This window comes from Brachyhypopomus gauderio, chromosome 8, assembly GCF_052324685.1.
Source record: "Brachyhypopomus gauderio isolate BG-103 chromosome 8, BGAUD_0.2, whole genome shotgun sequence".
Taxonomy (NCBI): domain Eukaryota; kingdom Metazoa; phylum Chordata; class Actinopteri; order Gymnotiformes; family Hypopomidae; genus Brachyhypopomus; species Brachyhypopomus gauderio.
Window position 1 is genome coordinate 25,875,083 of NC_135218.1, and position 27,135 is coordinate 25,902,217.

A 27,135-nucleotide genomic window follows, 5' to 3' on the forward strand; every position below is an offset into this window, starting at 1 on the left:
GTCGTGAGCTCGGGTCGCGCGGGGGGTCGTCATCGCTGCCTGTGGTTCCGTCTTAACCTCGAGCCTATGGATCACGACCTTGGGGTTGGTCACGATGGCGAGCCTTCGGCAGTCGGCGCGCTGCTTCTCGTCGATGGCGTGCTGCTTCACCCGCCGCTCCAGAAGCACGTCCAGCTTGGAAGCCTTGACCTTCTTCTTGTAGGCCGTCCGCAGCAGGAAGCCCTCGCTCACGTTGACCAAGTCAAAGGGCAGATGAGCAGGAGACGCCGGTCTGGGGGCCTCGTCTTCCTGCCTGAAGGGGTCGTCACCTGAAGTTCAAGGAGCCAAGAGTAACATGTTTACATATAAAGATGTAACTGCTCAACTGATCAGTATGAGAGACAAAAACAGCAGCTCCATGCTCCAACAACGCTACATCAACACATGGAATGTAATTTCCGGAAACTTCCCAAAGGAAACAAATGCACGAACAACTGAGAGGCCAACAGTGGCACGACTGCTGCAGGCTTAATTAAAAATAACTATTATTCAAAGTCGTCGGACAGCAAAATACAGTTTAAAGTAAACAGAGGACTGGAAAAGGGGGGGGAGTGAAGATTAATGTGAAATGCAGACACCTGTTGAAGCATCCGGCTGAATGTCTGATGTTTTCGCTTCAGTCTTCATCTCTTGCTCATCCTCCTCTTCCTCCTCGGCAGGGTCCGTCTTGGCCACTTCAAGAGGCGTGACACTTTCTGCCTTGTTCTGATCCACAGTGTGTTGACCGCTTCTGGCAGCTAATATCACCCCACAAAATATAACAGAAACATTTACAGTGTGAATCAACAGGGTGAAGGAATTAAACTGAAGCATGACCCCCCCCCACCAACACACACACACACACACACACACACACACAGTACCCACCCTCCAGCTCCTTGCGGTAGTTGGGGTTGGTGTTGCCAGGTAACCGGGGTACAAAGCGATGGACGTGTGTGCGGCTGACCCAGCTCCACCCCCCGTACCCGGTCACCCTGTACTCCTCCCCTTTCTGCTTCCACACCTACAGAAGAAGAAGACCAGTAAAAACACCTGATCGCCCAGTACTGTGTGCTGTAAAAGTCCAGTGGTACTGGTATCCCACTACTGGTGTACTACGCCACTACACTAGAACACTAGTGTCATCATCTGATACACTAGATCAGGTATCACCAAATGGCGGACCGCGGTCCGGATCCGGACCCGAACGCCGTCCTGTCCGGACCCAATCACATTCCTGATTAACTGGATACGGACCCAAATGCCAAAAAAATTTTAAGGGGAGACTATATTTTAAACCGGAGAATTTATTTTCAGATGAGCGTTACGTTCAGCACCCATTTGAGTGTTACGTTCGCCCCCCCCGCTCAACAACTTTCGTTCAACCCCAGACCTAAGGTCTGAGCTATCTGCCAAAAATGGTCCGCGGAAAGATTTAATTGATTACCCCTGGACTAGATCATCATCTTAACGGATCAAACTAATGCATTCTACACAGAGACTCTTGGGACTTTATCAAGGCTTGATAAGATGCTGCCACCGTTCACGCACAAACACCTGGAGTATATGGACATTATTTTAATTAAGCTGGCAAAGGGCAGTTCAAAATGTGTAGGTCATTAGTAAAAACTATAGGCAAAAAACGCTGAAACAGCTCCAGAGTGCAAACAGAAGTGAGCAGAAAAGACGCATCTGTCAGCTGTGTGTGTGTGTGTGTGTGTGTGTGTGTGTGTGTGTGTGTCCAATCTTTAGACCCCAGTGTTCATGTACCACCATTAAGGAGAAACGATTTCCATGTAGACATCAAAGCATTTCTGTATAACACAGGCCAAGTACAACTTATGTAAGAGAGAGTGTGTGTGAACGTGTGTGTGTGAACGTGCGTGTGTAAACGTGTGCACTAATGCAAGCCTCTCACCTGGTGTTTAATAGGGAAGGTGTATTTGACCCAGGTGGCCTGCTGCAGGATCTCCTCTTCCTCCATCTTCCTCTCCCTCTTCCTCACCTTCTCCTTCTCCTCTCGCTCCAGAGACGTCATACGGTGCAGCCTGCAGTCAGAGGAGGTGGCCGTCACACACACACATGCTCACTCACACACACTTTGAGTCTGTGGAGACACACACACACACACACACTTCCAGTCTGATGAAAGAGCCACTAAATGAAGTTCTGGGTTGAGTTTGGACGTGCTCCCACTCTCAGCTCCACTCTAAAGGGGTGTGGTGGGTGTGTGAGGGAGGGCAGACGTTGGGCTCGGCCAGCACCAGGGTGTGGGCCCGGCCCGGAAACCCCTCTCCACTCTCTGCAGTGGGAGGCCCGTTTTTAACGGCTGGCCCTGCGCAAATATTAGTGTACAAAACAGACGGCCCGTTTGATGCGCGGTGAGCATCGTGTGCAGCGTCGCAGTGTTAGTGGGCAGCACAGCGGGCTTTGAGCGGGACGCCCAGCAAACGGGGATTAAAGAGGTTCTGCTGAGTTTGGGTCAGCACCCAACGCAGGCAATTAAGAGGGAGACAGTGAAGCACACATTCACAACTGATGGTTTCACCATCATGCTGCCCTACACACACACACACACACACACACACACACACACACACACACACACACACACACACACACACACACACAGCGCTACCGTGTGTGTCCCAGTGCGTCCTTCCACACAGGGAGCAGAGCTACAGGTTTGATGGCACACTCCAGGATGGCCAACGCCAGCGCAAACTCTCGCGCCTTACTGCACATCTGTACCGCCTTGATCCAGTTAGCCCTGTGAACGAACACACACACACACACACACACACACACACACACACACACACACACGACAGTTAGCATAACACAGAAAACAAAATGGGTCCAACAAGGTATCCAGTGAATCCCATCACTACATGGGAGGATACAGTGAGCTCAACCAGATTTGAGTGTTTCCTGTTGAATCCCTCATCAGGTAATCAAGTGTGTCAGAGCTCCGTTTTGGGAGATGGATCACAGTAAGCGTGTGAAGCGGATCCTTGGACTGGATCTGTGCTGGCTACTTCAGACCCAAACCGCCACCGTGATTTCTGCGGTTAAATATGACACTGGACTGGCCGCCGTGTCGTCAGCGCGGTGAGCCGGGTCAACACCGCCCTCACCGGGCCGGCACCGGCGTACCTGTGGGAGGCCCAGTTGGGGTGCAGGAAGGGCGCGGGCACGTTGTTCTCCAGCTGGATGATGGTGAGCCTCAGCGTGGAGACGGTGAGCGTCTTGGATCCGTGCACGGAGCCGTTCCACTTGAAGTCGCCGGCCGGCGTCGTGCAGAACTTGTGCGAGAGGTGTCGGCGCTTGTCGTGGTCCTCGCGGTGCTGGTGTTTGTTGAGGGCCAGCGCGTTGGTGCTGTACTGGTTCTGGTAGACCCGGTACTTGCCCTCCTGACCCAGGCGGAAGTACGAGCCCAGCGAGCCCTTCATGACCAGGTCCTTGGTACTGCGGGGGTTGAGACGGCCCAGCTCGCCCTGCTGACCCAGCACCAGGACCTGAGCGGAGTCAAAAAAACGAAGACAAACCTCAAACCGTCAACAAAACAGACCTCAAAACTGCAACCACCCTCTGCCCGAGCAAACGCGTGTGTTCGGAGCGCAGGACGCAGGGCGAGCTGCCCCCACGAAAGAGTGAATAAAGACGGGAAGACGAATAACGACGGGAGGACAAACTCACCTCCTTCCCCTCCTTGTATCCCCTGTTGGCCTCGTGGATCGCTGCTGCCACCTGCTGGCTCTTCTGTTGGCTTAGCTTGCTGTCGGGGTTACGCAGGCGGGTCACCATACACGTGGCCTTCGACGCCCCCCGGGCCCCGCCCACAGTCTCGCTCCGCCCCTTCTCCTTCCCCTCACCTGCAGAGACGGACGTGAGCTGCTCAGTAAGATCAGGGAGTTGCCCGACAGCTGGATCAGAACAACAACCTGGCCCGGCTCGGCGGTGGAGTGAGGGGTCTGCTCGGCGGGGGCGTGGGAGACGCTCACCTTTCTCGTTCTGGCTGCAGGAGGCTCTCTCAGTGGCGTCTGGGTCGTCTTCTCCCTTCAGGCTGCCACGGCTGTTCTCGTCAGCGGTGGGGAGGAGCCGCGGGGAGGGGGGGGGCGTCGCCGACACCCACGCCTGACCCGGGGGAGTTCACTGTGGGGGGGGGTAAACAGTGGAACATCACTAGTCCTGTTCTGCAAGCACAAGGTGCAAACTGATCAGCGCATGGCGGAGGGACGGACTGAGCAGGCCGGGCCGGGCCAACACGGGGAGGGAAGAGGCAGGAAGAACCAGCCAGCCATGCAGGTGAAACCCTGAAACCCTGCGCACCAAAGCCCAGAGCCAAAGGACACCGCTACGGTTGGCTGAAACACATGCTGCTGAAACACACGCTGCTGGGTTCTTTCAAGCTTCTCCTTCAGTTCAAACACACATGCACAAACACAAACACACACACACACACACACACACACACACACACACACACACGAGCAATGCTGCATTACAAGCATGGCAACGTATGACTGGGAGCCACAGAGAGCTGCATAGCACGAGTACTACAGCAAACACACACACACACACACACACACACACACACACACACACACACACACACACACACACACACACACCTGACAGAGAGGGCGGAGGGGAGGAACAGAGACACAGCAAATCAAAACAGGCAGTAGGAAGAATGCACAGAGAGAGATGGCAAGATTGAGAGAGAGGGAGAGAGAGACAGAGAGAGAGAGAGAAAGAGAGAGAGAGAGACAGAGAGAGAGGGAGACAGAGAAAGAGAGAGTGAGAGAGAGAGAGAGGGAGAGAGAGACAGAGAGGGAGAGAGAGAGAGACAGAGAAAGAGAGAGAGACTGAGAAAGAGAGAGATTGAGAGAGAGAGAGATTGAGAGAGAGAGATTGAGAGAGAGAGAGAGAGAGAGAGAGAGAGAGAGAGAGAGAGAGAGAGAGAGAGAGAGAGAGAGAGAGAGAGAGAGAGAGAGAGAGAGAGAGAGAGAGAGAGAGAGAGAGAGAGAGAGCGAGAGAGCAGTGGCCATAATAACAAGGTCTTGATGCCAAACAGCGGAGCTGAAACTGACTGCACACATTAATCTCAGCAGCGGCAATACAAGCACAGCAGCAATCAGCCAATCAGGACGCGGACATGCGAGCGTGTCAGAGGAGGCCGCAGGGCGACGGCACGAAGACACACGCGATTGGGGGGGGGGGGGGGGGTGTACCTGCCACCTCGGGCGTCTCCTCCGGCCCTGCTCCTCCACGGGGCTCGCCGGCCGCGCCCGGCCCAGCAGGAGGCTCCGCGGGTGGGGGTGACGGTGGAGGTCCCACAGACCCCGGGCTCCGGCGGCTCCGGGGACTCAGAGTCGCTGTGTTTTGCTGTGCCACCAGAGGGCGCCTCGGCTACAGAGGAACACACTGGTGAGGCGCTAAGCGCTTTATGTCCAACCGAAGAGCTCAGGGCTTGGCAGAGCGCCAGAACCCTGAACTGCAGAGTGCCGTGGTCCTTCAGCACCTGACACAGCCGATCCGGTCTCAAGCAGAAATCTGCCGTAGGACCGGTGAGTGACCAGCGCCACAAACACCACCGACACTGGCCCAACAAACTACCTCTTTGTTTACTGAAGAAGTAAACAAACACCAAGTAGCAGAAAGGCTCCTGACGTTGACATTAAGCAGCCAGGACGTCCAGCTCTCCAGACGTGCCCGTTTGTGGAGTCACACAGCAACACCAGAGGAACAACAACTCCAGAGAGTCTCTGCTGGAAAAATTAAACTCTGCTAAACACATTGTACTGCTGCACAGAGCTACGCACAGAAGTGTGAAAATACTCATCCTAACCACCAGTCCACATACGAGCTGACTGACCGACAGCACAGAATAAGAGACTTAACAGCGCCCTCTAGTGCACACAGACCACAGATACAACCAATTCCGGTACAGAACAATACCGGAAATAAATGTGGAAAAAAATGTGAAATGTGCCATATTGTGGTTTTTCACCGCAATCAAAATTGGTCCTCCGTATTTACCCATCTGTTCAGTTAGAACACACACACACACACACACACACACACACACACACACGTGATTACTAGGGGGCTGTGGATCACACTTGCCCAGAGCGGTGGGCAGCCCTAGCTCGGCGCCCGGGGAGCAGTTAGGTGTCTTGCTCAAGGGCACCTCAGTCATGGCCTCAGGTCTGGGAATTGAACCCACGACCCTCCGGTCACAAGACCAGTTCCCTCCCACTGGACCATGACAGACCAAACACTCTCTGGTTCTCACCTACACCTACTTCGGGACTGGAATCAGACACTGGTTTTGGGGTCCTTCGTTACCTGCAGAGGTGGCTTCTTCCGTGCCCGTCCGGGCTGGTAGGGATTTTTCCGCAGGCGTTCCCGTCTCCTTCCCCTCGGCCGTGGACAGCTGTTCCTTTTTTGACCTCTCCATATCCTCCGCGGCTCTCCTCTTCACCTCCTCCATCTTCTCCTCCTGCTTGGACCTCAGCCGCTCTAGGATCTCCTCTGTGTGTGTGAGAGAGAAAGAGAGAGAGCAGAAAGGAGAGAAGAAAATGTGTTTGAAATGTCTGAAATGTGAAATGTGTTTAATTTCACGTCTGAAATGTGTTTAATTCAGTCATGATCAATGCAGTGCACTTTCAAAAACCTTTTAAAGCATTTCACAACAGTAACTCTTAGTAGGAAGTGAGTCTTAAGTTGCAGAATGGCCATAATCAGTCTGGAAGAGTGAGTGGTGGGACACAGGTACAGCAAGGAGGCACCTCAACTGATCTGAGAACAGTGCATCTGCAATAGAAAAGTAACAGCATTTCCACCGCACTGCCAGGGGTTTAATCCCATCAGTTCTGTAACACCAGGCTGTCAGATCTTCCAACAGCAACTGGGTCGTGCACCACACACACACACACACACACACACACACACACACACACACACACACACACACACACACACACACACTTCCTGTTCCTCTCTTTTCAAGCTTGCTCTCACGGTTATTGGGTTCTTCTGCTTGCAAGTGCCAACTTCTCTTCACCTGCCGTGTGTGTGTGTCTCTCTCTCACCCTTCTCTCTGTCCCCGTCTCTCTCTCTCTCTCTCTCTCTCTCTCTCTCTCTCTCACCCTTCTCTCTGTCCCCGTCTCTCTCTCTCTCTCTCTCTCTCTCTCTCTCGCTCTCTCTCTCTCACCCTTCTCTCTGTCCCCGTCTCTCTCTCTCTCTCTCTCTCTCTGTCCCCATCTCTCTCTCTCTCTCTCACCCTTCTCTCTGTCCCCGTCTCTCTCTCTCTCTCTCTCTCTCTCTCTCACCCTTCTCTCTGTCCCCGTCTCTCTCTCTCTCTCTCTCTCACCCTTCTCTCTGTCCCCGTCTCTCTCTCTCTCTCTCTCTCTCTCACCCTTCTCTCTGTCCCCGTCTCTCTCTCACCCTTCTCTCTGTCCCCGTCTCTCTCTCTCTCTCTCTCTCTCTCTCTCTCACCCTTCTCTCTGTCCCCGTCTCTCTCTCTCTCTCTCTCTCTCTGTCCCCATCTCTCTCTCTCTCTCTCACCCTTCTCTCTGTCCCCGTCTCTCTCTCTCTCTGTCCCCGTCTCTCTCTCTCTCTCTCTCTCTCTCTCACCCTTCTCTCTGTCCCCGTCTCTCTCTCACCCTTCTCTCTGTCCCCGTCTCTCTCTCTCTCTCTCTCTCTCTCTCTCACCCTTCTCTCTGTCCCCGTCTCTCTCTCTCTCTCTCTCTCTCTCTCTGTCCCCATCTCTCTCTCTCTCTCTCACCCTTCTCTCTGTCCCCGTCTCTCTCTCTCTCTCTGTCCCCGTCTCTCTCCCTCTCACCCTTCTCTCTGTCCCCGTCTCTCTCTCTCTCTCTGTCCCCATCTCTCTCCCTCTCTGTGTCTCCGTCTCACTCTCAAATAATTACAGCTGTGCCACTCTTGCAGCTCGGCTCTTAAACACACAGCCTCTCCCTACACACACACACACACACACACACACACCTCAAACCAGCACCAAACCACTGGCACACTACGAGAGGACTTTACTGGAAAAGATCAATAGAGACAGTGGGTTTGTGGATGAGGACAGAACCCCCATTAATGAGAGATCATGACCACCACACACAGAGGGAAGAGCCCCTCTACTGAGAACTCGCCAGCCAAGGGTTCGTGTTAGCGTGAGGCTTCGCGTCGGCGTGAGGGTTCGTGTTAGCGTGAGGGTTCGCGTCGGCGTGAGGTTTAGTCCAAGCAACAGTGGACCCAGAGTCCAGTGTAACGGAGCGCTGCACTGTAGCCCCTTAACAAACTACATCACGCACGTTCGCCCAAGAACACACACACCACTTTGAACCTGATTCTAGGATTGCTGAAAGATAACCAATCTGTGATTCACACCAGAAGATCTATAAACCCTTCAAAGACCAAACCACTCCCACCCAGCAGGAACCCGCCTCCAAAGCCGTTTCCCAGATATAGCTGCATTTCCTTCATTTCATCGTTTGTGACGTTCTAGGTGCGGGCCACCCCCCCCCCCCCCCCCGTTACCGTTGGCAGCGGCCAGGTAGCACTTGTTGCCACCGCGGGCCTTGTTGGTGAGCTCCTGCGTGATGTCCATGTGGGCGTGGATCTCATCACGCAGCATCTCCAGCGCCGAGCACAGCGGCTTCTCCCAGTAGACCCGGTCCAGGACGTCCATCAGCTCGGCCAGCTGCACCCGCGTGCTGTAGTACCAGATGGTCTTGTTCTCGTGCTCACCGTCCTCCTCACTGGGGGGAGAGGGGGGTTGTGGGTAATGTAGTTTGGCAGGCATGAGTCTTGCATCACCACAATGCATCATCAATAAATTAACATGAGAGGAAGTTTAAAAGTTTAGCACAAGCTATTTATCTATACTTAGCAATAATTACTGTAAACACACGGCCGGATACGCACGAACACTCAGCAAACGCTGCTCACAACCACAAATTCGTCCCAAAGCTTCGGACTCACATTACGATTCTACGATTGAGGAACCAGTACTTCCTGCGGTGGCGGTCGAACCCGATTGGCTCCTGCCTGATGTAGGGGCGGGCCTTCTGGCTTTCGGTGACGCTGTCGCGGACGCCGGGCACTTGGTGCGCCACGCAGACCTCGCACTGCCACTCGTCCTCGGGCACCACCTCCAGGGGCGGCCGCACACACTCCAGGTGGTAGACGGCCGAGCAGGTCTCGCAGCAGAGCAGGTCACCCAGGCGGTGACACACGCGACAGTGGTCGTCGTACTGCACCACGCCCTCCGACATCAGCTCCTCCCGCGCCACGTTGGTGGCCAGAAACTGATCCACCAGGAACTGTAGGACTGCAGAGACCAGGGGGAGATTCATACAGACATCAACACAGGGGTGATGGAAACACCGTGTGTTGAGGTTTAGGCCAAATGGAAATGATTCAACAATTACTTTACTAATTAATTAAATACAACAGGTGTGTCAGTAAATGAACAGTAATAAAATGAAACTAATGTGTATCACTCAAAAGAGCACAACCTTTAAATGATGTCACTTTCACACACATGTAGCCAACACTGGCTGACGCTGGCCAGAACTGGCTGTGATGGGTGCTTTCAGTTGACTGCTTTTGTCTAACAATATGTCTGTGGCAGAGCTAAATCAAGTTCATCAAGAATTAAACTTATTTTAATTCTAAAACCTGCATTAAGACAAATGGTTCACCACTAACAGGTCCTGGGGGATACACACACGCGCACACACACATGCAGCACACACACACATGCAGCACACACACACATGCAGCACACACACACACACACACATGCAGCACACACACACACACACACACACATGCAGCACACACACACACACACACACATGCAGCACACACACATCCAGCGCACACACACACACATCCAGCGCACGCACACACACATCCAGCGCACGCACACACACACATCCAGCGCACGCACACACACACATCCAGCGCACGCACACACACACATCCAGCGCACGCACACACACACATCCAGCGCACGCACACACACACATCCAGCGCACGCACACACACACATCCAGCGCACGCACACACACACATCCAGCGCACGCACACACACACATCCAGCGCACGCACACACACATCCAGCGCACGCACACACACATCCAGCGCACACACACACACGCAGCGCACACACACACGCAGCGCACACACACACACACGCAGCGCACACACACACACACGCAGCGCACACACACACACACGCAGCGCACACACACACACGCAGCGCACACACACACACACACAGCGCACACACACACACACACGCAGCGCACACACACACACACGCAGCGCACACACACACACACGCAGCGCACACACACACACACGCAGCGCACACACACACACACGCAGCGCACACACACACACATGCAGCGCACACACACATGCAGCGCACACACACATGCAGCGCACACACACATGCAGCGCACACACACATGCAGCGCACACACACATGCAGCGCACACACACATGCAGCGCACACACACATGCAGCACACACACACATGCAGCACACACACACATGCAGCACACACACACATGCAGCACACACACACATGCAGCACACACACACATGCAGCACACACACACATGCAGCACACACACATGCAGCACACACATGCAGCACACACATGCAGCACACACACACATGCAGCACACACACACATGCAGCACACACACACATGCAGCACACACACACATGCAGCACACACACACATGCAGCACACACACACATGCAGCACACACACACACACACACACACACACACGCACACACATGCAGCACACACATGCAGCACACACATGCAGCACACACATGCAGCACACACATGCAGCACACACATGCAGCACACACATGCAGCACACACATGCAGCACACACATGCAGCACACACATGCAGCACACACATGCACACACATGCAGCACACACACACACACATGCAGCACACACACACACACACACAGCACACACACACACACACACACACACACACACATGCAGCACACACACACATGCAGCACACACACACATAGCACACACACACATAGCACACACACACATAGCACACACACACATAGCACACACACACATAGCACACACACACATAGCACACACACACACACACACGCAGCACACACACACGCAGCACACACACACGCAGCACACACACACGCAGCACACACACACGCAGCACACACACACGCAGCACACACACACGCAGCACACATTCAGCACACACACATTCAGCACACACACATTCAGCACACACACATTCAGCACACACACATTCAGCACACACACATTCAGCACACACACATTCAGCACACACACATTCAGCACACACACATTCAGCACACACACATGCAGCACACACATGCAGCACACACATGCAGCACACACATGCAGCACACACATGCAGCACACACATACACACATGCAGCACACACACACACACACACGCAGCACACACACACACACACACATGCAGCACACACATACACACACATGCAGCAAACACACACACACACGCAGCACACACACACACACACGCAGCACACACACACACACACACACACACGCAGCACACACACACACACACACACACACGCAGCACACACACACACACACGCAGCACACACACACACACACACACGCAGCACACACACACACACACACGCAGCACACACGCAGCACACACACCTTTCAGTTTGCTCTCCAGGGGTTCGTACGGGTAGTCCTCCCCGTCCTGGTAGTGCAGGACATCCCGGTACTCCGGGTCGCTCTCGCAGTAGGCTCGCACCACCTCGGGCCACGTCATGCCGTCCACCAGGTAGAGCGTGGAGTTGACGCTGTCCTTCAGGTCTGCAGGGCCGAAGGTGGTGTTGGCGGAGTCTTCCTCGCGCAGGATGGCCTTCAGCAGCGCCACGTGCGTCTCCGCCAGCAGCGTGCACTGCTCCTGGCCCGACAGCGAGGCGCAGAAGTCCTCGAAGCGGAACGGCGACAGACGCAGCACGCAGCCAAAGTTGCGCAGCACCTCGTAGATGGAGGCCGTGGTCAGCAGGTGGGTGGCCGGAACCAGCAGGTCGTCCGAGGACTTGGGCAGCTCAAGGGGAGGCACCTCCTTCTCCTCGAAGACGGGGGCCCGGGGACGGGGCACACGCGGTCTCCGACGGCCTGGAGGGTGGAGAGACAGAGAAGAGGTTTTAGGAGGGTTCAGGGCTGGACGATGGCCATTAGCATTTTGATACTGGGGAGATTTGGGCGGATGAATTTGCAGTGTTTACATCTACAGCGTTTAGCACACACTCTTGGCCTTGCTGTGGCCAAAGAATATATACTTTATATTTTGCTGCTACATTAGGAGTCTGACACCATTAAGCTAGAACCTGGTCAGAAAGTATAGGAACAAGAAAAAACCCACAGCAGAGTGTGTTTAGGAAGCAGCTACGTGAATAGTTAATTAATTATTAGACCACAACAGACCCACGTGCAGAGATAATACACAATTAGAATTAAATACATCAATAATTCATTATGAAACATATTGAACTTCAGGGATAACTATTAATGTAAAGATATAGTACTAAAGCATTCACACAGCTACAAAGAGCTCACAGTTCTTTGCCAGACCTACAGACATTCACGTGAAAATTGACTTCTGTTTATTTGCACTACATGTGAAGACGGTGTTTTTTTATATATTCTCACAAAAGCTCGCAGTGGTTACAATGCTGCATCCTTTTTGATCAATCGAGAAACTTCACGCACAAAAAAGGCCACTTGTGATCGCCGACATCGAACGAGCATCGTGGGCAGAGAGAACCTCTCACCGCCACTCAGAGCACCAGCAGAGATGGTGTTGAAGCACCTTCACCACTTCAAGAGGAACCCAGATTAAATCAGGCTTGCCTTAATGTTCATTTCACTGTTGAGAAACCTGTTAAGGTCACCACACACACAAACTATGCCAACTTCTGTACTCGTTTAGGAATATTGTGATGCTGTGTTTGAACATGTAACGCGGGTCCAGCAGCAGGTGGAGAAACACCCACCCACTCCCTGGGGTACCCAGGTCCAAGAATGAGCCTCAGAGACTTTCCCCTGTTTACTCAATCAGCAGCTGATTTCAGTGTGTGACGAGGTCTCGTACTATACACACTATAACACACCACATACACAGCACGTGTTCAAACAGGACAACACAGTCCTATCAGCTAATATATTATGATTAAGAAGTGACAATACAGACAGCCACAACAGAGAGGACTCCAATGTTTTTACATGTAATCAAAAAAAAAAGAGAAAAACTAACCCTGAAGTGAGCTACTCTTTGGGGTGATAAATAGGGACTCTTTTACCTTCTTATTGAAAAACCTCCGCCATAGTTACACACCTTTTTATGAACTGTATCCATTCTGTTAATAACAAACACGCAAATAAAATGAAATCAGGCAGTGTTGCGCTTTAACACTACTTATTTATACCGAAGTCACATGTGAAACATGTTTAATATATACAAATAAGGATTATTATTTAATAAGGCCGTGTGAGGAGTTGTGACCCCCACTAATGCGCCTCCTTCTCTGGGTCACCACAGGTGGAGTCGGGGCGCCCAATTCAAAACCAAAGGGGCCGTGAGCCCTCCACATGTTCATTATACTACTTATGTTCAGAATTTATTACATTACAAATTGTGAAATGTGGAACAAATGCGATGTATTGCGATACATACATATATGTACTCAGTATAGTTTGCGAGGGAAAACGACTCGGATTAACCCGAGGAAGCGGCTCGTCTGCAGGCTGCATGACAGAGACGGTCGGTGCTAAAGTGGTGATAAACTAGTGATAAACTGGTGATAAACTAGTGATAAAGTGGTGATAAACTGGTGATAAAGTGGTGCTTTAGGTATATTCACCAGCCCGACACAAAAACATCGTAGAAAGTCACCCACACTCTCCAAGCTGAGTGATATAAACTCTTAGTGAAACAACACGGTGTAGTGAGTTTGACTACGAGGATAAACGTGTTGTGTTAAAGCCTCGTTGAGAATAACGACCTCCAGACACGTTTACCAGATAAAAACACACGAGTTCATGTCGTTTCAGGACATATTCAGGACAGCCGGGACACAACCAGCCAGGTGAGCGGGTCCATCACGGGCAAACAGCCGGGACGGAGCCCGCACATCCTCCCCGGCTCCCCGTAAACAAAGCGGCCTCCATTTTGAACAATGCTGCCAACTTTTCCCTCCCTGTTCCCGGAGAGAGAGGCACCAACATCGGCGTGAGCGGAACCGACACCCCCGCTCCCTCACCCGCACACGGACCGAGCCGACCTCACCCACCCGGCGTGTCGTCACACGCGCTGCGGCCGCTGCTCTCCGTGCAGTAGCTCGCGTCCTCGTCCGGCGCCTCCTCCACGTAGTCGGACCCATTATCGGTCGGATCTTCCTCCTCATCCTCGTCGGACAGCCGCGGGTCGCGCAGAAACTCCTCCGACCGCAGACTCGCCGCGTCCTCCTCCTCCTCCTCCTCCTCTTCCTCCTCGCTCTCGTGGTCGTCGTACACGATCTGGGCGCCCGGCGGCGGCGGCGGCCGCCTGCCCCGCGCCCCGCGGCCGCCCCGCGCCCCGCGTCCTCTCCCCCTGCCCCGCCACAGCGAGCCCGCCGCCCCCCTCCGCCGCCCCCGCCACGAGCGGTACACCTCGCTCCTCGGTATCACCGTCTCGGAGTCCAGCGACGTCGCCCCGCGTCCCCGCCCGCGCCCCCGTCCCCGTCCTCTGCCCCTTCCGCGCCGACCTCGGGCCCCGCGGGCCGCCGCTGGCGGAGCGTCCGACATCAGCGCCTGTTTGGGCGGCCTGCCTCGCCTCCCTCTCATTCCGCGACGCTACCAGAGATAATTGTGTAAAAAAATAATAAATAAAATCTCTTATTTCCAGTCTTTTCGCGCCACAAACCCACAAAACCCCCCCCCGACAAAACACAGCCGAGCCCCGGTAGTCCTCAAAGGTGCAGCCCCCCCCGCGAAGCACCGGACTCGATTAAGAGCGCAAAGCTCGCTCGGAATGGCCGCTGTCCCGCTCCGGCTCGCCTGCAGCCGCCATGTTTTTTTTTTTTTTCTTCCCCTCTTTCCCCACTGAAAACACACAGCAGGCCCTCGGCGGCGGTCACGTGACTCGCTTCTGCCGCACGCGCTCGGCGCCTTCTGCCGCGCGCCAGCGTTCGGTGCGCGCGAGAAGGGGGGGGGGGGCGCGTGCGGCTACATCATCCAATTGCACACCCGGAGAGCCAACCGCAGTTTTAGACCTGCAGTTCTAGACCTGCAGTTCTAGACGTGCCGTAGTTTTAGATGTATGTAACGTAATATCCAGATAGTGTTTTAGTATGTCGCGGGAGCAGATGGAAGAATGATATTTATAAGCAGCAATAATATATGATAGATATATGATAATGTCTGAAGGTCATTTTTGGGTTATCGTAATGTTTATGTCATGAATGTTTATGTGATGAATCTGGCTAGCGTTAGTGTGTCTTAGTTCATTAGCTCTGGCTACCTTTATGGCTATTTAGTAGCTTTGATTAAATTTGAAACAACTTAAAGGAAGGAAATTAGCACGTACTACGCTACTATTAATACTAAAAGTAGTAAGCAAGCTAAAGTAGCATTTCCCCATCATTATTAACCCATAAGAACCCAGACTATGTTCTGAATATTGATACAATTGAGCATATTAATATATGATAGACATATATTTAGTCTGCTAAATGCCATAAATGTAAATGTAACATTTTTGTGTTATCGCAATGTTTATGTCATGAAGGATGAATCTGGCTAGCGTTAGTGTGTCTCTGGCTACCTTTATGGCTACTTTATAGCTACTTCGACTTTGAGAGAAATGCTAGTCCTGCGAAGTATTATATAGCGATCGATCGATCGATCGCCAGTGTTTGCGCCAGAGCGAACTGGTAACTCATTGAATCATATATATATATATATATAGAGAGAGAGAGAGGTAAATAAACTAGATTTTTTTTCGGCGTGAGAAATCGGATGTGTGGCGTGTGAGCGAAAAACCCCAAGTTGCATGCCAATGAAGGTATACAAGTAAAATAAATCACTCCTAACATTCTGGAAACGTATGCTTACTCACTGAAAGCATCCGGACATTATGCAATTTTTGCTGATTTAATATAAAATAGCCTATGCCAGTAATCCAGTAGTTTAATTAAAAATAAAATATCTTCAGGAGACAAGCTGTGTGTGTAAATGACAAAATTAATCCAAACTCCCTAAAAGAACAGGGAAAATGAGGCGTACTACTTCTATTTAAATACAAAATGTGGTGTAGATTATCGTTTAAAACTTGTCAAATGTTAGAGATTTGGCTAAAACAATTGAGAATCAATGGGCATATTTAACAAATAAACTCTTTATACAATGGATTATTACAATATACAAGCCCCTGAGCCTACGGCATGCATTGGAACTGCTGGTCTAGAACTGCAGTTGGCTGTCGTTAGCTACATTCCGAGCCGCTAGGTGGCGCATGTCTAAAACTACAGCACGTCTAGAACTGCAGGTCTAAAACTGCAGGTCTAGAACTGCAGTTGGCTCTCCGGCTGTGCAATTGGATGCATCTCGCGCAGGGCGCTTTTTTCCCTTCCACGGGGCCCGCTTCACCTCCACGCGAGCGTGCAAGGCAGCGAAAAACGACGCGCACGCTGCGATAAGCTGGCTGTGAACACAAAAGACGCGACCGCGGTTGTTTCGCGTTGGAGGCGAATAATTATTGATCGTCCTGACCAATTTTGAATGGTAATGTGCATTTGTAAAAAAAAAAATAATGATAAAAAAATAAACAATTTTTTCCATTATTCATTATGAGTATTAAATGAATTCGTTGTGAACCAATTTCTTGCCAGTACATTATTCACTGTTGTTTTCAGTTATATAATCTAGATATGTACAAGAAATTACATTTTTTTGTTTATTTATTGTATAGTATGAATTCTACTCCTCGCATTTTGGACGAGTTTAGTTGATTGTAATTACATTTATGTGACCACAGCGACACCTTGAGGTGAAGAGCACGTAATACATTTGAACAATGGACACGCTTCATTTAGTAGACTGGAAGTGAACGTACTTTCGGGTGTGCCTTGCTTTGGGAATGTAAAGAAACTAAATTGGTCGAGTTTTTCTCACGCTCATAAAGATATTTTCCTTGTCGTGTCCACAATATTTCAAAATGACTGTAAAGGTCAATGCTAGGTTGCTATCCGCTAATGGAGAAGATGTTGTGCATGTTGTCGTGGCCGAGTGGTTAAGGCGATGGACTAGAAATCCATTGGGGTCTCCCCGCGCAGGTTCGAATCCTGCCGACAACGGATCCGTTTTGTCGTGAAATGATCTCTCCGTTGACGGCCAAGTGGCGCCTCCTTTCAATTACCGCCTCTCGTTTTGGTTCTTATCTGTATTGATTTGTCCTGATATTTAAATCTAAGTTACGTTCGTCATTAGTTGTGCTTTAAAATAACACACACACACTAAACATTCGATTTTTTTCAGCTATATTAAAAGTAAGTACTACTGAATTACTAATTTTATCTTGACTGTAATTGTTAGTTAACACCGTAACTACCTTAAAATTAGCCATAATATTGTGTATAATCATTGGCGATCAATGTTTTAGTGGAACACGTTTTCACCAGTCTTTTGGGTTAACGTAGAAAAATGCTGCTCTCTGTATGTTCGATAGCGTTTATGTATGCACCATTGTAAATATATTTTTAACATTTATTATCTACGTAGTTTAATATATACAACATTAAACATGTATAACATAACACTTGACCAGGACATACATGTTCAGTGTTACATACAGACATATTGCAAGTAGTTCAAAGACAGGCAGTAGAGAAAAAAGATGACCACTAAAGACCAATAGTTTTCCACCACTAAATTTACACTTAAGCATGTAATTTTCACTGTACATCAGAAATAAAATCTGCAGAAATGACAGACAGGTAAACCGGATTTATACACAGGATATTTAACTATATAGTACGACAACCAAGGCTCATTTTATTTTTGTCCCATTCAAGGCAGCCGGTGTTGTCAAGTAAATTTATGACATAAGATCTACATTTGTCAGCTTAACATATCTCAGCTCGACATATCTCAGAAGCCAACAAATTCAGCTGGTTAGCGTTATCTAGTTTAAGCTTATAACTAACTAGCTAACTCCACAGTTCACCTCCCACAATCGGCTAGCGGATCATTTTGAACTGTTGATTCTCTGAGAAGCATCATGGTGCTTCCCAGCAAACCAGCTGATCAGAGCAGCGCTCATCAATTTATTAATGGTTCCATTCTATAAGAAATCAAAGTGTTGTAAACGGGCATGCACTTTTAAAGTAAGCACTGCTCTCCATTAAATCTGCAGCCGACTGTCTGAAAAATCAAGACAAAAGCAGCGATTCACAGTATGTAGTTAATCAGCAGAGTTTTATTTAAAAGCATCTGTACAAGTTCTCTAAAAGAGCTCCACAACTTCTATGGAATACTGGCCAATACTGCTGGACTGCTTGGAGTTCTTCAGAACTTCTAGACTCCCTTCAATCTTCCCCAGTTCAGAAAACAACTTCACCTACAAGCAGAATTAAAGACAAGTTATGGTTAAATTATTCATTTTAAGAATTTAAGAATAACCGACTTTCCCTCTGGGATTAATAAAGTTCAATCCAATCTAATCTAATTTAAGCAGGTGTTGCTAATCTGTAAAAGGTGTTGGTAGAAAGTTTATGTACGAGATGATTCTTCAGTTCCCCTAAAAATCAATAACAAACCAGGGGACCATGGCAACACTCACTACCTCATCCCTGTGTTCCCATGGAAACAGATGAGTTACCTGTGACTTCGTAAACTTGTGAAGGCCAGCCAGCAAACGTTTTGCCTCAGGAGTTAATACCAGGACTGTGAATTGAGCATCCAGTAACAAGCAAACCCAATCCATGATCTAGAAGAGCAGAGATGGGCTTGATTAGTCTCACACACACACACACACACACACACACACACACACACACACACACACACACACACACACACACACACACACACACACACACACACACACACACACACAATCTAGAACAGCAGAGATGGGGTTGATTCAGTCAGCTTTTCTCCCTCTTGTACATGCGCTTATGTACACATGAGCACACACAGACGAGTGCACACACACTAGAGTCTAGAGTTAACACACACCTGAGTCAGGGTCGGCATTCGGAGGGCCTGTATTTGAGAGTGGACATCTTGTGAATACTTGAAGTACAGGAACTGCAGGTACTTCAGGAAGAGCTGAAGACACAGAAGGCAAATAAGTGCTGCGTGAACCCCTAGTTCATCACTCCCGGATCGCAGTGGGGCGGGCTCGTTCTGTACCGCCCCGTCCCGTTCAGTTCCGCCCCGTTCTACTACGACGGTTACTCACTACGAATGTGCGTTACTTACTATGACCTGAGGGACACTGAGGTCCTTCAGATAGGGGAGGAGGAGCCCGTCACTGTGCGCTGTCTGCAGAACCTCATTTCTAGTGAAGAACTTGGGGTCAAGGGTCAACACTGAGGGATTCTGAACACACTCATTAACCCAAAGCGTTCAGCACACACTCCACTTGTGCTTTGTTGGCTCCTGCTAACTTGGTGACTTTGCCAGTGACTGAACAACTTTAAAGATCAAATCAAATATATTTGTATAGCGCTTTTCACAACACATGTTGTCACAAAGCGCTTTACAGGATTTACAAGGTTAACAAAAACAAAGATCTCAGCCCACAGTGTCTTTCTCCTTTGCCTATTCCAATGTTGTTTTCTAATTATTTTATAAAATGTGTTTGTTGTTATACCTCTTAAAGGGCCACACCATCATTTAGTGAAACTGAGGAACAGGAGACTGAGGGCCTGATACACATGTCAACATTTCAGAATTAATTAGTGCTTAAGATTTATGCTATTATCAATTATATAAATAAGAAATAAATCCACCCTCAAATTCTTCACAAACACAAAGAAAAATGATAATATTGAATATTCCACAGCAGGAAGGATACAATAGAACTGCTTTGTGGAGTCCAACAGGGCAGTCGGTTTTCAGACCGTGCAGGTTTTCAGGGGGCGTGGTGACGTGGTTTGGTGTGTGTGGAGCAGCGTCTCCTCCGTCCTCCCCCAGAGCGGCGGGGCAGAAGCCGTTGTGCTGGTCGGCGGTGTGGTGGGAGGCCCCGGGGGCCTGAGAGAGGGCCTTCATGAAGCACAGGCTGTCCTGTTCTAAATCCACACGTTCCAGCTCGCTGTCGGGAAAACTGTGGAACAGGCCAGAAAGTGCACACATTTACTGAGGAGTAGCTGACCACGTTCTACGGGCTGCCGGAGGAGACAAAATTCCTATTTAGTTCCAAATCTTGGCCCCCAAATGGCATAAAACATTTTTTTCGTAGGGGTCCATGGTAGGGGGGAGGATTCTCCTGACCGCTGCAGGGAAAGGCCATAGCCAGGCTTACCTGAGAATGACTTTGAGACAGGCGCAGGTGATGGATTCTGGGATATCACGGAAGAGCTGCAGGCAGACCTGGCAGAGACGGAAGTCCTTCTTCTCCAAGGCCAGAGGCAGCAGGCCAGGACACACACTGCACACCACCAGACAGATTCAGCACAATCCCGCACACAGGCCTAGAAGCGGCACACGCACCTGGACGGCCGTCTTCCTCACCTGTGACACAGGTAGCGCGTGTCGGCCAGCTGGAGCAGGGTGACCCTCGGGTAGAAGATGGGCTGGCTCAGGCACCGTGCCACCACTTGAGATGCCAGTCTGCCTGCTGCCAGCTGCAGCTCTGTGTGCTCCACCCTGCACAGGAATGTCTCCACCTCCCGCTGCACCTCCTCCACAGAGCCCACCTGCACGACACAGGCATGTTAGCGAACTATAGAGACCCCCAGCTCCAGAGTGAGACCCCCGGCTACAGCGAGAGACCCCCGGCTACAGAGAGAGACCCCCGGCTACAGCGAGAGACCCCCGGCTACAGAGAGAGACCCCCGGCTACAGAGAGAGACCCCCGGCTACAGCGAGAGACCCCCGGCTACAGCGAGAGACCCCCGGCTACAGTGCGAGACACCCCCGGCTACAGAGCGAGACACCCCCGGCTACAGTGCGAGACACCCCCGGCTACAGTGCAAGACCCCCGGCTACAGAGCGAGACCACCGGCTACAGAGCGAGACCACCGGCTATAGAGGGCTGCTTACCTGGATGGTCCTGGTCAACTGCTCCATTGTGGGGCACTGGGTATTTAAGCTCGGCTTCTGAATGGAAACCAAAGAACCAAAATCAAACACCCAGCACTAGTGATGCACTTGTGATGTTTGTGTGCTGCGTGAGTGTTTGACGTGTTCCGGCCGCTGCGCTTGCCGTAGTCGTGCGTGAACTCGTTCCTCTTCCTCCCGCCGTCGTCTGCCTCGCGTCTCCGTGAAGCAGCGCGTTCCACGACGGCACCAGACTCCGCCCCTTGCTCTCTGCACACAAGCCACACCCACGTCAACACCGGGAGGTCTTACACACAGAAGTGCGACGCCTGCGTACGCGGTCGCTGGGGGAGTCACTACGGAAACGGCGGTTACCGTCGGCGACCGTTCCCTTCAGCTTCCCCATGGCGGCGGCCAGAGACGACCTGTGACACGCGAAGGGGACGACGGACAGCGTTTTCCCATGAGTCACAAACAGCTTCCCAGAGTAACACCACACCTGTGTGGACACGAGGGGGCGGGTCAGTCCGGCAGCAGCTTCAGGCCCGTCACTCAAACCCAACGAGACGAAATCCAGCACGACGCCAGACAACGACCATCAGGTGTCACGTTTACACGTATTTATTTGTCGTAGAAAACTGGTCAAATGTAGCAGACATTCTCAGGATTCTCAGGATATTAATTCAGTCTACTCATAAAACTATTCTGACAGTAGATTTAAGAGGTGAGGTGATGTCAGAACGGACTGTGTGTGTGTGTGTGTGTGTGTGTGTCTGTGTGTGTGTGTGTGTGTGTGTGTGTGTGAATCTGACCTGGCCGTATATCTTGCCAGCTAGCTCCCTGCTTGCCTGCAGGGTCTGGAAGTGAGTGTTCCAGAGACACAGGTAATCTACGAGAAAGAGGAACCAGAGTCACACAGAAGCACTGGACCTTCCCCACATGGGCCGCTATGAGGAACAGGCACACGCCACCATTCTCAGCAAATAAGAAAAGTGCAAACCGGACCAGCCATTCCAAAAATCCCCCAAAAGTCTCACATACGTGTCACATCCAGCACAGCACGTGACAACCCCATAACGAAACGGTGCCGGACATTTATTAAAGCCCGGAGCTTTCTACATATATTCTCTAAAGTCTTATTTAAAGTGTATGCGGTACCTTTGCCGGTCCCGGCGGAAGGATGCGGGACCCCCACCACGGCCACGTGGGCCTCGTCCAGCGGCAGGGCGGAGGCGGAGAGCAGCTCGCCCCGGCCGACGGGGAGACGCAGGAGCAGGCTGCGCGGGAGGGCTCGCGTCTCCTCGGCGACCGCAGGGGTCGGGGGTCGCGCGGTGATTGTGCTCTCATACACGGTGCCGTTAGGGTCTGCGTGGAGGAGACAGGAGACCATGGTAGTTTCAGAAGTCAGATACTCCTGTTCATGCTGAAAGTTCTCTGAAGTTGGGTGGGTGGAGGCTTACACCAGTAGAGCAGGTGGATGTTTCCCTGTCTGATGGTGGCAGCGTAGCTGAGTGGAGCGGAGAGAGGAGACTCCACCTCCACCCGGTGCTTCACCAGAGTGTTGGGACTGAACCTCTGAACATACAGGCAGTGTTCTCCCCCCTGAAACACACACACACACACACACACACACACACACCAAGCTCATTCTCTATTAAATGAAGCACAAACAGAAAAGACTGATACATCACATTTAAAAGACCTTATTACAATCCGTAGAAACCTTTAACACGACTTTACTTAGGGCGTACTCACACTAGGCTCTGTGATCCGGGCACGGTTCCCTGCCGAAGCACGGTTCGTTTGGCTAGTGTGAGCGCTCCAACCGTGCCCGGATCAGTTAACCGTGCTCGGGCCCGCTTGAAGAGGTGGGCCAGGGCACGATTCATGTGGACTCGGGCACGGTTCGCTTCTAGTGTGAGCGCTATCCGTGCCCGGGCCCGCTTGGTGCCTCGTCTGATTGGTTCATTTCGCTTGAACTCAAACATGACGTCAGTGATGCGATGCTCACGTTAAACAGTCATAGCGGCAAAGCGATTAGCAGACAATCGTGTTAAATTATCGATAAATCTGTGCTTGCACCGTGTTTCTGCACTCCCAAAACGACTCCAAAAATACAATAAAAAGAGAATCGTGAACTCCATAGTTTTGTGCGAGCGCGCTTTTTTTCCCCAAATAAAGTGGCGTTGTGATGACGGGAAGCGTGCTCGGGCCGGCTTGATGAAGGCAGTGTAAGTGCAGGCCAGAGGGGGAGTGGGGAGGGGGGGTAACCGGGCCCCAGCACGGAACCAGCAAACCGTGCCTAGTGTGAGTACGCCCTTATATCAGCCTAAGTGGCTCTGCTTGCTATAACTCAGTTATCCAAATCGGTATTACAAACTTATCCTTTGAAACAGAGTCATGACTGCATATAGGGCCTACACCCGGGGTAAAGGGAACACTCGTGTGAGGGTGACGTTTGGACGGATGTAGCGCCATCTGCTCACCATACCTGTTCTGCGCTAAACAGGACAACCAGCTGATTCTCCGTCCGCACCACCGTACTCCACCTGACGAGAGTCATACAGCAGCTCTCATTACGGTGCCTTTTATCATCAGCTAGCCGAAGTGGTCGAAGGTGTCATAGTTTATGCAATTATAAGAATCCTTCATTATAAACAATGCATCAACTTTTAAACTAGTCACAATGATTCAAACAAGAGATCAAACAAAATGTCCGTCCTTCGAGGAAAGAGCACAGAGATGACATGGTAATTGAATTAGAAAGACGAGACCTTCAGCGCAGTGATGAAAGATGAAGATTCCTTGAGTCTGCACGCTCGTCTCTCACCTGATCACCTCGTCCTCCCTCAGGACCTCCTCTACTGGTTGTTGTGGAGCGGCGAGGAGTGAGTCCAGGTGCCGGACCCCCCCACGCCGGAACAGCACCACCGGTTCACACTCTGACACCGAGTGCACTCTGTAGATCTCGGCAGACACCTGGCGTGCAGACAGCGGAGGTTCAACGCGCCGCAGAGGTTTGTGACAACATAAAAATATCTGCGAATCTAGCAGGCTGAATATGAAGCACTGTTCAAAGTCCCACATCATAAGAAGCACGTTAATATGAGCACTGAAAAATACACTGTAAAGAGTTTACTCTTCTCAAACACTTACCGTTGCTTTGAAGGCTTGGTCAAGATTGATATCTTCATCTTTCCAAACTCTGATAACCTGAACGAGAAGTGTCAAATTAATATGGACACGGCCCACTGTATATTCTATATATATATACACACTATATATTCATGCTATTCGACTAGTAAATTCCTCTTTTCCATCTTACCTTGTGGTTTGTAACTGCCACGTACTCCTTTGTTTGTGAATTGTAGATCACTGGGCAGGATATAAACTGGCCCTGTTTCACCGTCCAGCTACCCAGAGGCTTCTTATCGGAAACCTGGGAACCAGTTTGAGAAACATCCCCATCGTCACATGGTTGATAACCCAGAAGACCGGACGTCTTCCCCCAAGACAGCCAACAACTCCCTCCGTGTCGCGATCTCTCGTCAGCTGTCGTACCGTGGCGGCCTCATACCCAGCCAGGGTTGATAACTAACCATCTACGTTATCTTATTTCTTCATCCTGATGGTCTTTATACAGTAAAGGTGGTTAACTGTACAGCTGGAGGTGGTGAGTTAGTAATAAACACATCAGGCGTCCGGCGATCACACCACGCTCGTGTTTACACGCCAACCATTGCGAAACAGATGGTTTCATCAACCATGGAAGATTTATTCAAATCGTATTACCTTATAAACAGTGACAGATCTTGTAGAGTCGGTTACGAGAACTTGATCGTCGTCTCCATTCAATTCGACCCCCTGAATTCCCGATTCCGGGGGCTCCTGCGTTGGTACGAGACCGCACAGCGTGTACCCCTCGTACAACGCGGCCATGTTTCTCCCAACGCTTAGAAAATGGCAGTATCGCGAGATTACACGAGCCACGACGGCGTGGCTAGGTGTCCAACACTGCCCCCTTATGGTCTGGAGTGTGTTGAGCACACATTTTGGTTGTGTGTGTGTGTGTGTGTGTGTGTGTGTGTGTGTGTGTGTGTGTGTGTGTGTGTGTGTGTGTGTGTGTGTGTGTGTGTGTGTGTGTGTGTGTGTGTGTGTGTGTAACAGTACCTTTCAGACAGAGGTCCGTAAGTTGTCTTTCATTGAGTTTCCTAATTTTATTGCAACAAATGGAAATTACATTGATTGATTGACAGATGTCATTAACACCCAATGTCCATCAGGATTAAATGCCCTGTCACTGGACATGACAAGTCCTTAATCCTGATGGTCTGAATCATCTTTATCCTGGAGAAACCAAGACGAGCCTTGCTGATCTGTTTGTTGAACACCTTAGGACCATCAGGACGGGGCAGCTGGCTTCAGCCTTCATCATGGTGTCAGAAGTGGGACATGGGGGACGTGTCCTCTCCTGGTGTGGGTGAACCTGAAGCCAGGGGCGAGGACCGCGGACCATGGACGGGGCAGTTGCGTGCGGAAGTTCACATGGCAGGTGTCAGACACTGGGGCGTCCCCTGGAGGTGGAGGCAGTGTGATGGACACTTAGGAAGGTCAAATGCGGCTCTGTGTAACGTATGCCTAGAAGAGCACTCAGAACACACCCCTGTCGGGTGACTGTGTTGAGTATAACTGTGCGTTCACACCGAAAGCGATAAAATCGCTCTCCGTCGCCGAGTCGCCAGCATCGCGTCGCGTGGGGGCGTGTCCAACATCACGCCGGCATGCAGCACGTGACATATATGCAAATCACCTTTTTAAAGCAGGACGCAGTATTTATTTTAATCTATTGATTACAGGACACACGATTATAAATGAGTACGTGTATAAAACATAGTGTGCGTATAAAACACATATAGTATATAAACCTAAAATGTTTATGTATTTTTTTTACTTTTTACCCCAGACCCGAAGATCAAACAGGAATAAAAAATATTCATAACCAATAATAGGGTATATACAGGTGAGACACATTATTCACACGACATAGCCTTCACCACGGAATTCACTGACGCAGACAAAGCACGTGGACAACGTTGACACACGCCCAAAAGGGAGGGGCCGGGGTCCTCAACGTGACAAAGTGTAAGTCTTGGTATTAATGTAGTCTTAGACTTCTGTTTAGACCTTTCAGTATAAGCCAAGTATATACTTCACTATACCAAGTATATACTACACTATAAGTATACTTCACTATACTATGCTTACGTAGGAAGGTCCACTACTGGTTGGTGCGTCTCTAAACCTGCCAGTGAAGTGGAGGCAGCATGCGAGACCACAGTGATGGTCTTCTGGGTGGCGTGTTGACCATGAGATCAGAGAAGCCCTGTTATTTAGTGACATCTCCATAAAGAGAAATGCACAACACTTCCTCTGTATCAGTAGTTTCCGTAAAGAGAAATGTGCAGCACTTTTTCTGTAGTTGTTTAGTAGTTCAGGGTTTTCTTGTAATGGATATTAGAAAAACACCAAATACTTTGAAATTGAAACTTAAAAAATTATTTGACCAGGATTTCGGCTTAGTGTAAACAGTTCCTTTATCGTTTGTATTTTCAGAGCTGTAGGCCTACTATTATTATTTTTATTCTTAATCTATTTTGCATTCATCACAACAATTTGTTCTGTTAAAATAAATGATTTTATTTGTTTATGTAGCAACTCATGTGCAGCACTGAATTGCCGCTGAAAAGTGTTGTGTTTA

At 50.5% G+C, this 27,135-nt stretch overlaps 2 protein-coding genes and 1 non-coding gene across 3 annotated transcripts in view; 1 reads left to right on the plus strand and 2 right to left on the minus strand.

Annotated features, from left to right (window-relative positions):
- LOC143522252 (nucleosome-remodeling factor subunit BPTF-like) overlaps positions 1–15,231 on the minus strand; it is a 42,473-nt gene extending 27,242 nt beyond the window's left edge. Inside the window, 14 exon segments of the mRNA XM_077016059.1 lie at positions 1–308; positions 618–776; positions 907–1,042; positions 1,937–2,066; positions 2,657–2,788; positions 3,175–3,536; positions 3,718–3,893; positions 4,023–4,171; positions 5,256–5,433; positions 6,373–6,558; positions 8,575–8,795; positions 9,019–9,367; positions 11,778–12,251; positions 14,426–15,231. Of these exon segments, the coding sequence (XP_076872174.1) occupies positions 1–308; positions 618–776; positions 907–1,042; positions 1,937–2,066; positions 2,657–2,788; positions 3,175–3,536; positions 3,718–3,893; positions 4,023–4,171; positions 5,256–5,433; positions 6,373–6,558; positions 8,575–8,795; positions 9,019–9,367; positions 11,778–12,251; positions 14,426–14,957 (3,492 nt within the window). The 5' untranslated portion in view covers positions 14,958–15,231.
- Positions 15,232–17,385: 2,154 nt separating this feature from the next.
- On the plus strand, positions 17,386–17,467 carry trnas-aga (transfer RNA serine (anticodon AGA)). Its single transcript has one exon. It is a non-coding gene; the product is annotated as a tRNA-Ser (tRNA).
- A 1,101-nt stretch (positions 17,468–18,568) lies between these two features.
- On the minus strand, positions 18,569–25,354 carry nol11 (nucleolar protein 11). Its single transcript, XM_077015887.1, has 18 exons — positions 25,170–25,354; positions 24,703–24,816; positions 24,534–24,590; positions 24,208–24,356; positions 23,869–23,926; positions 22,838–22,979; positions 22,536–22,742; positions 22,190–22,266; positions 21,753–21,876; positions 21,544–21,647; positions 21,381–21,437; positions 20,850–21,034; positions 20,641–20,766; positions 20,194–20,442; positions 19,596–19,674; positions 19,350–19,442; positions 18,991–19,098; positions 18,569–18,729 (listed from the first exon to the last, which is right to left on the minus strand). Exons 1-18 carry the CDS (start codon positions 25,314–25,316, stop codon positions 18,616–18,618), a joined length of 2,190 nt encoding a protein of 729 aa, XP_076872002.1. The 5' UTR covers positions 25,317–25,354; the 3' UTR covers positions 18,569–18,615.
- Positions 25,355–27,135: the final 1,781 nt, after the last annotated feature.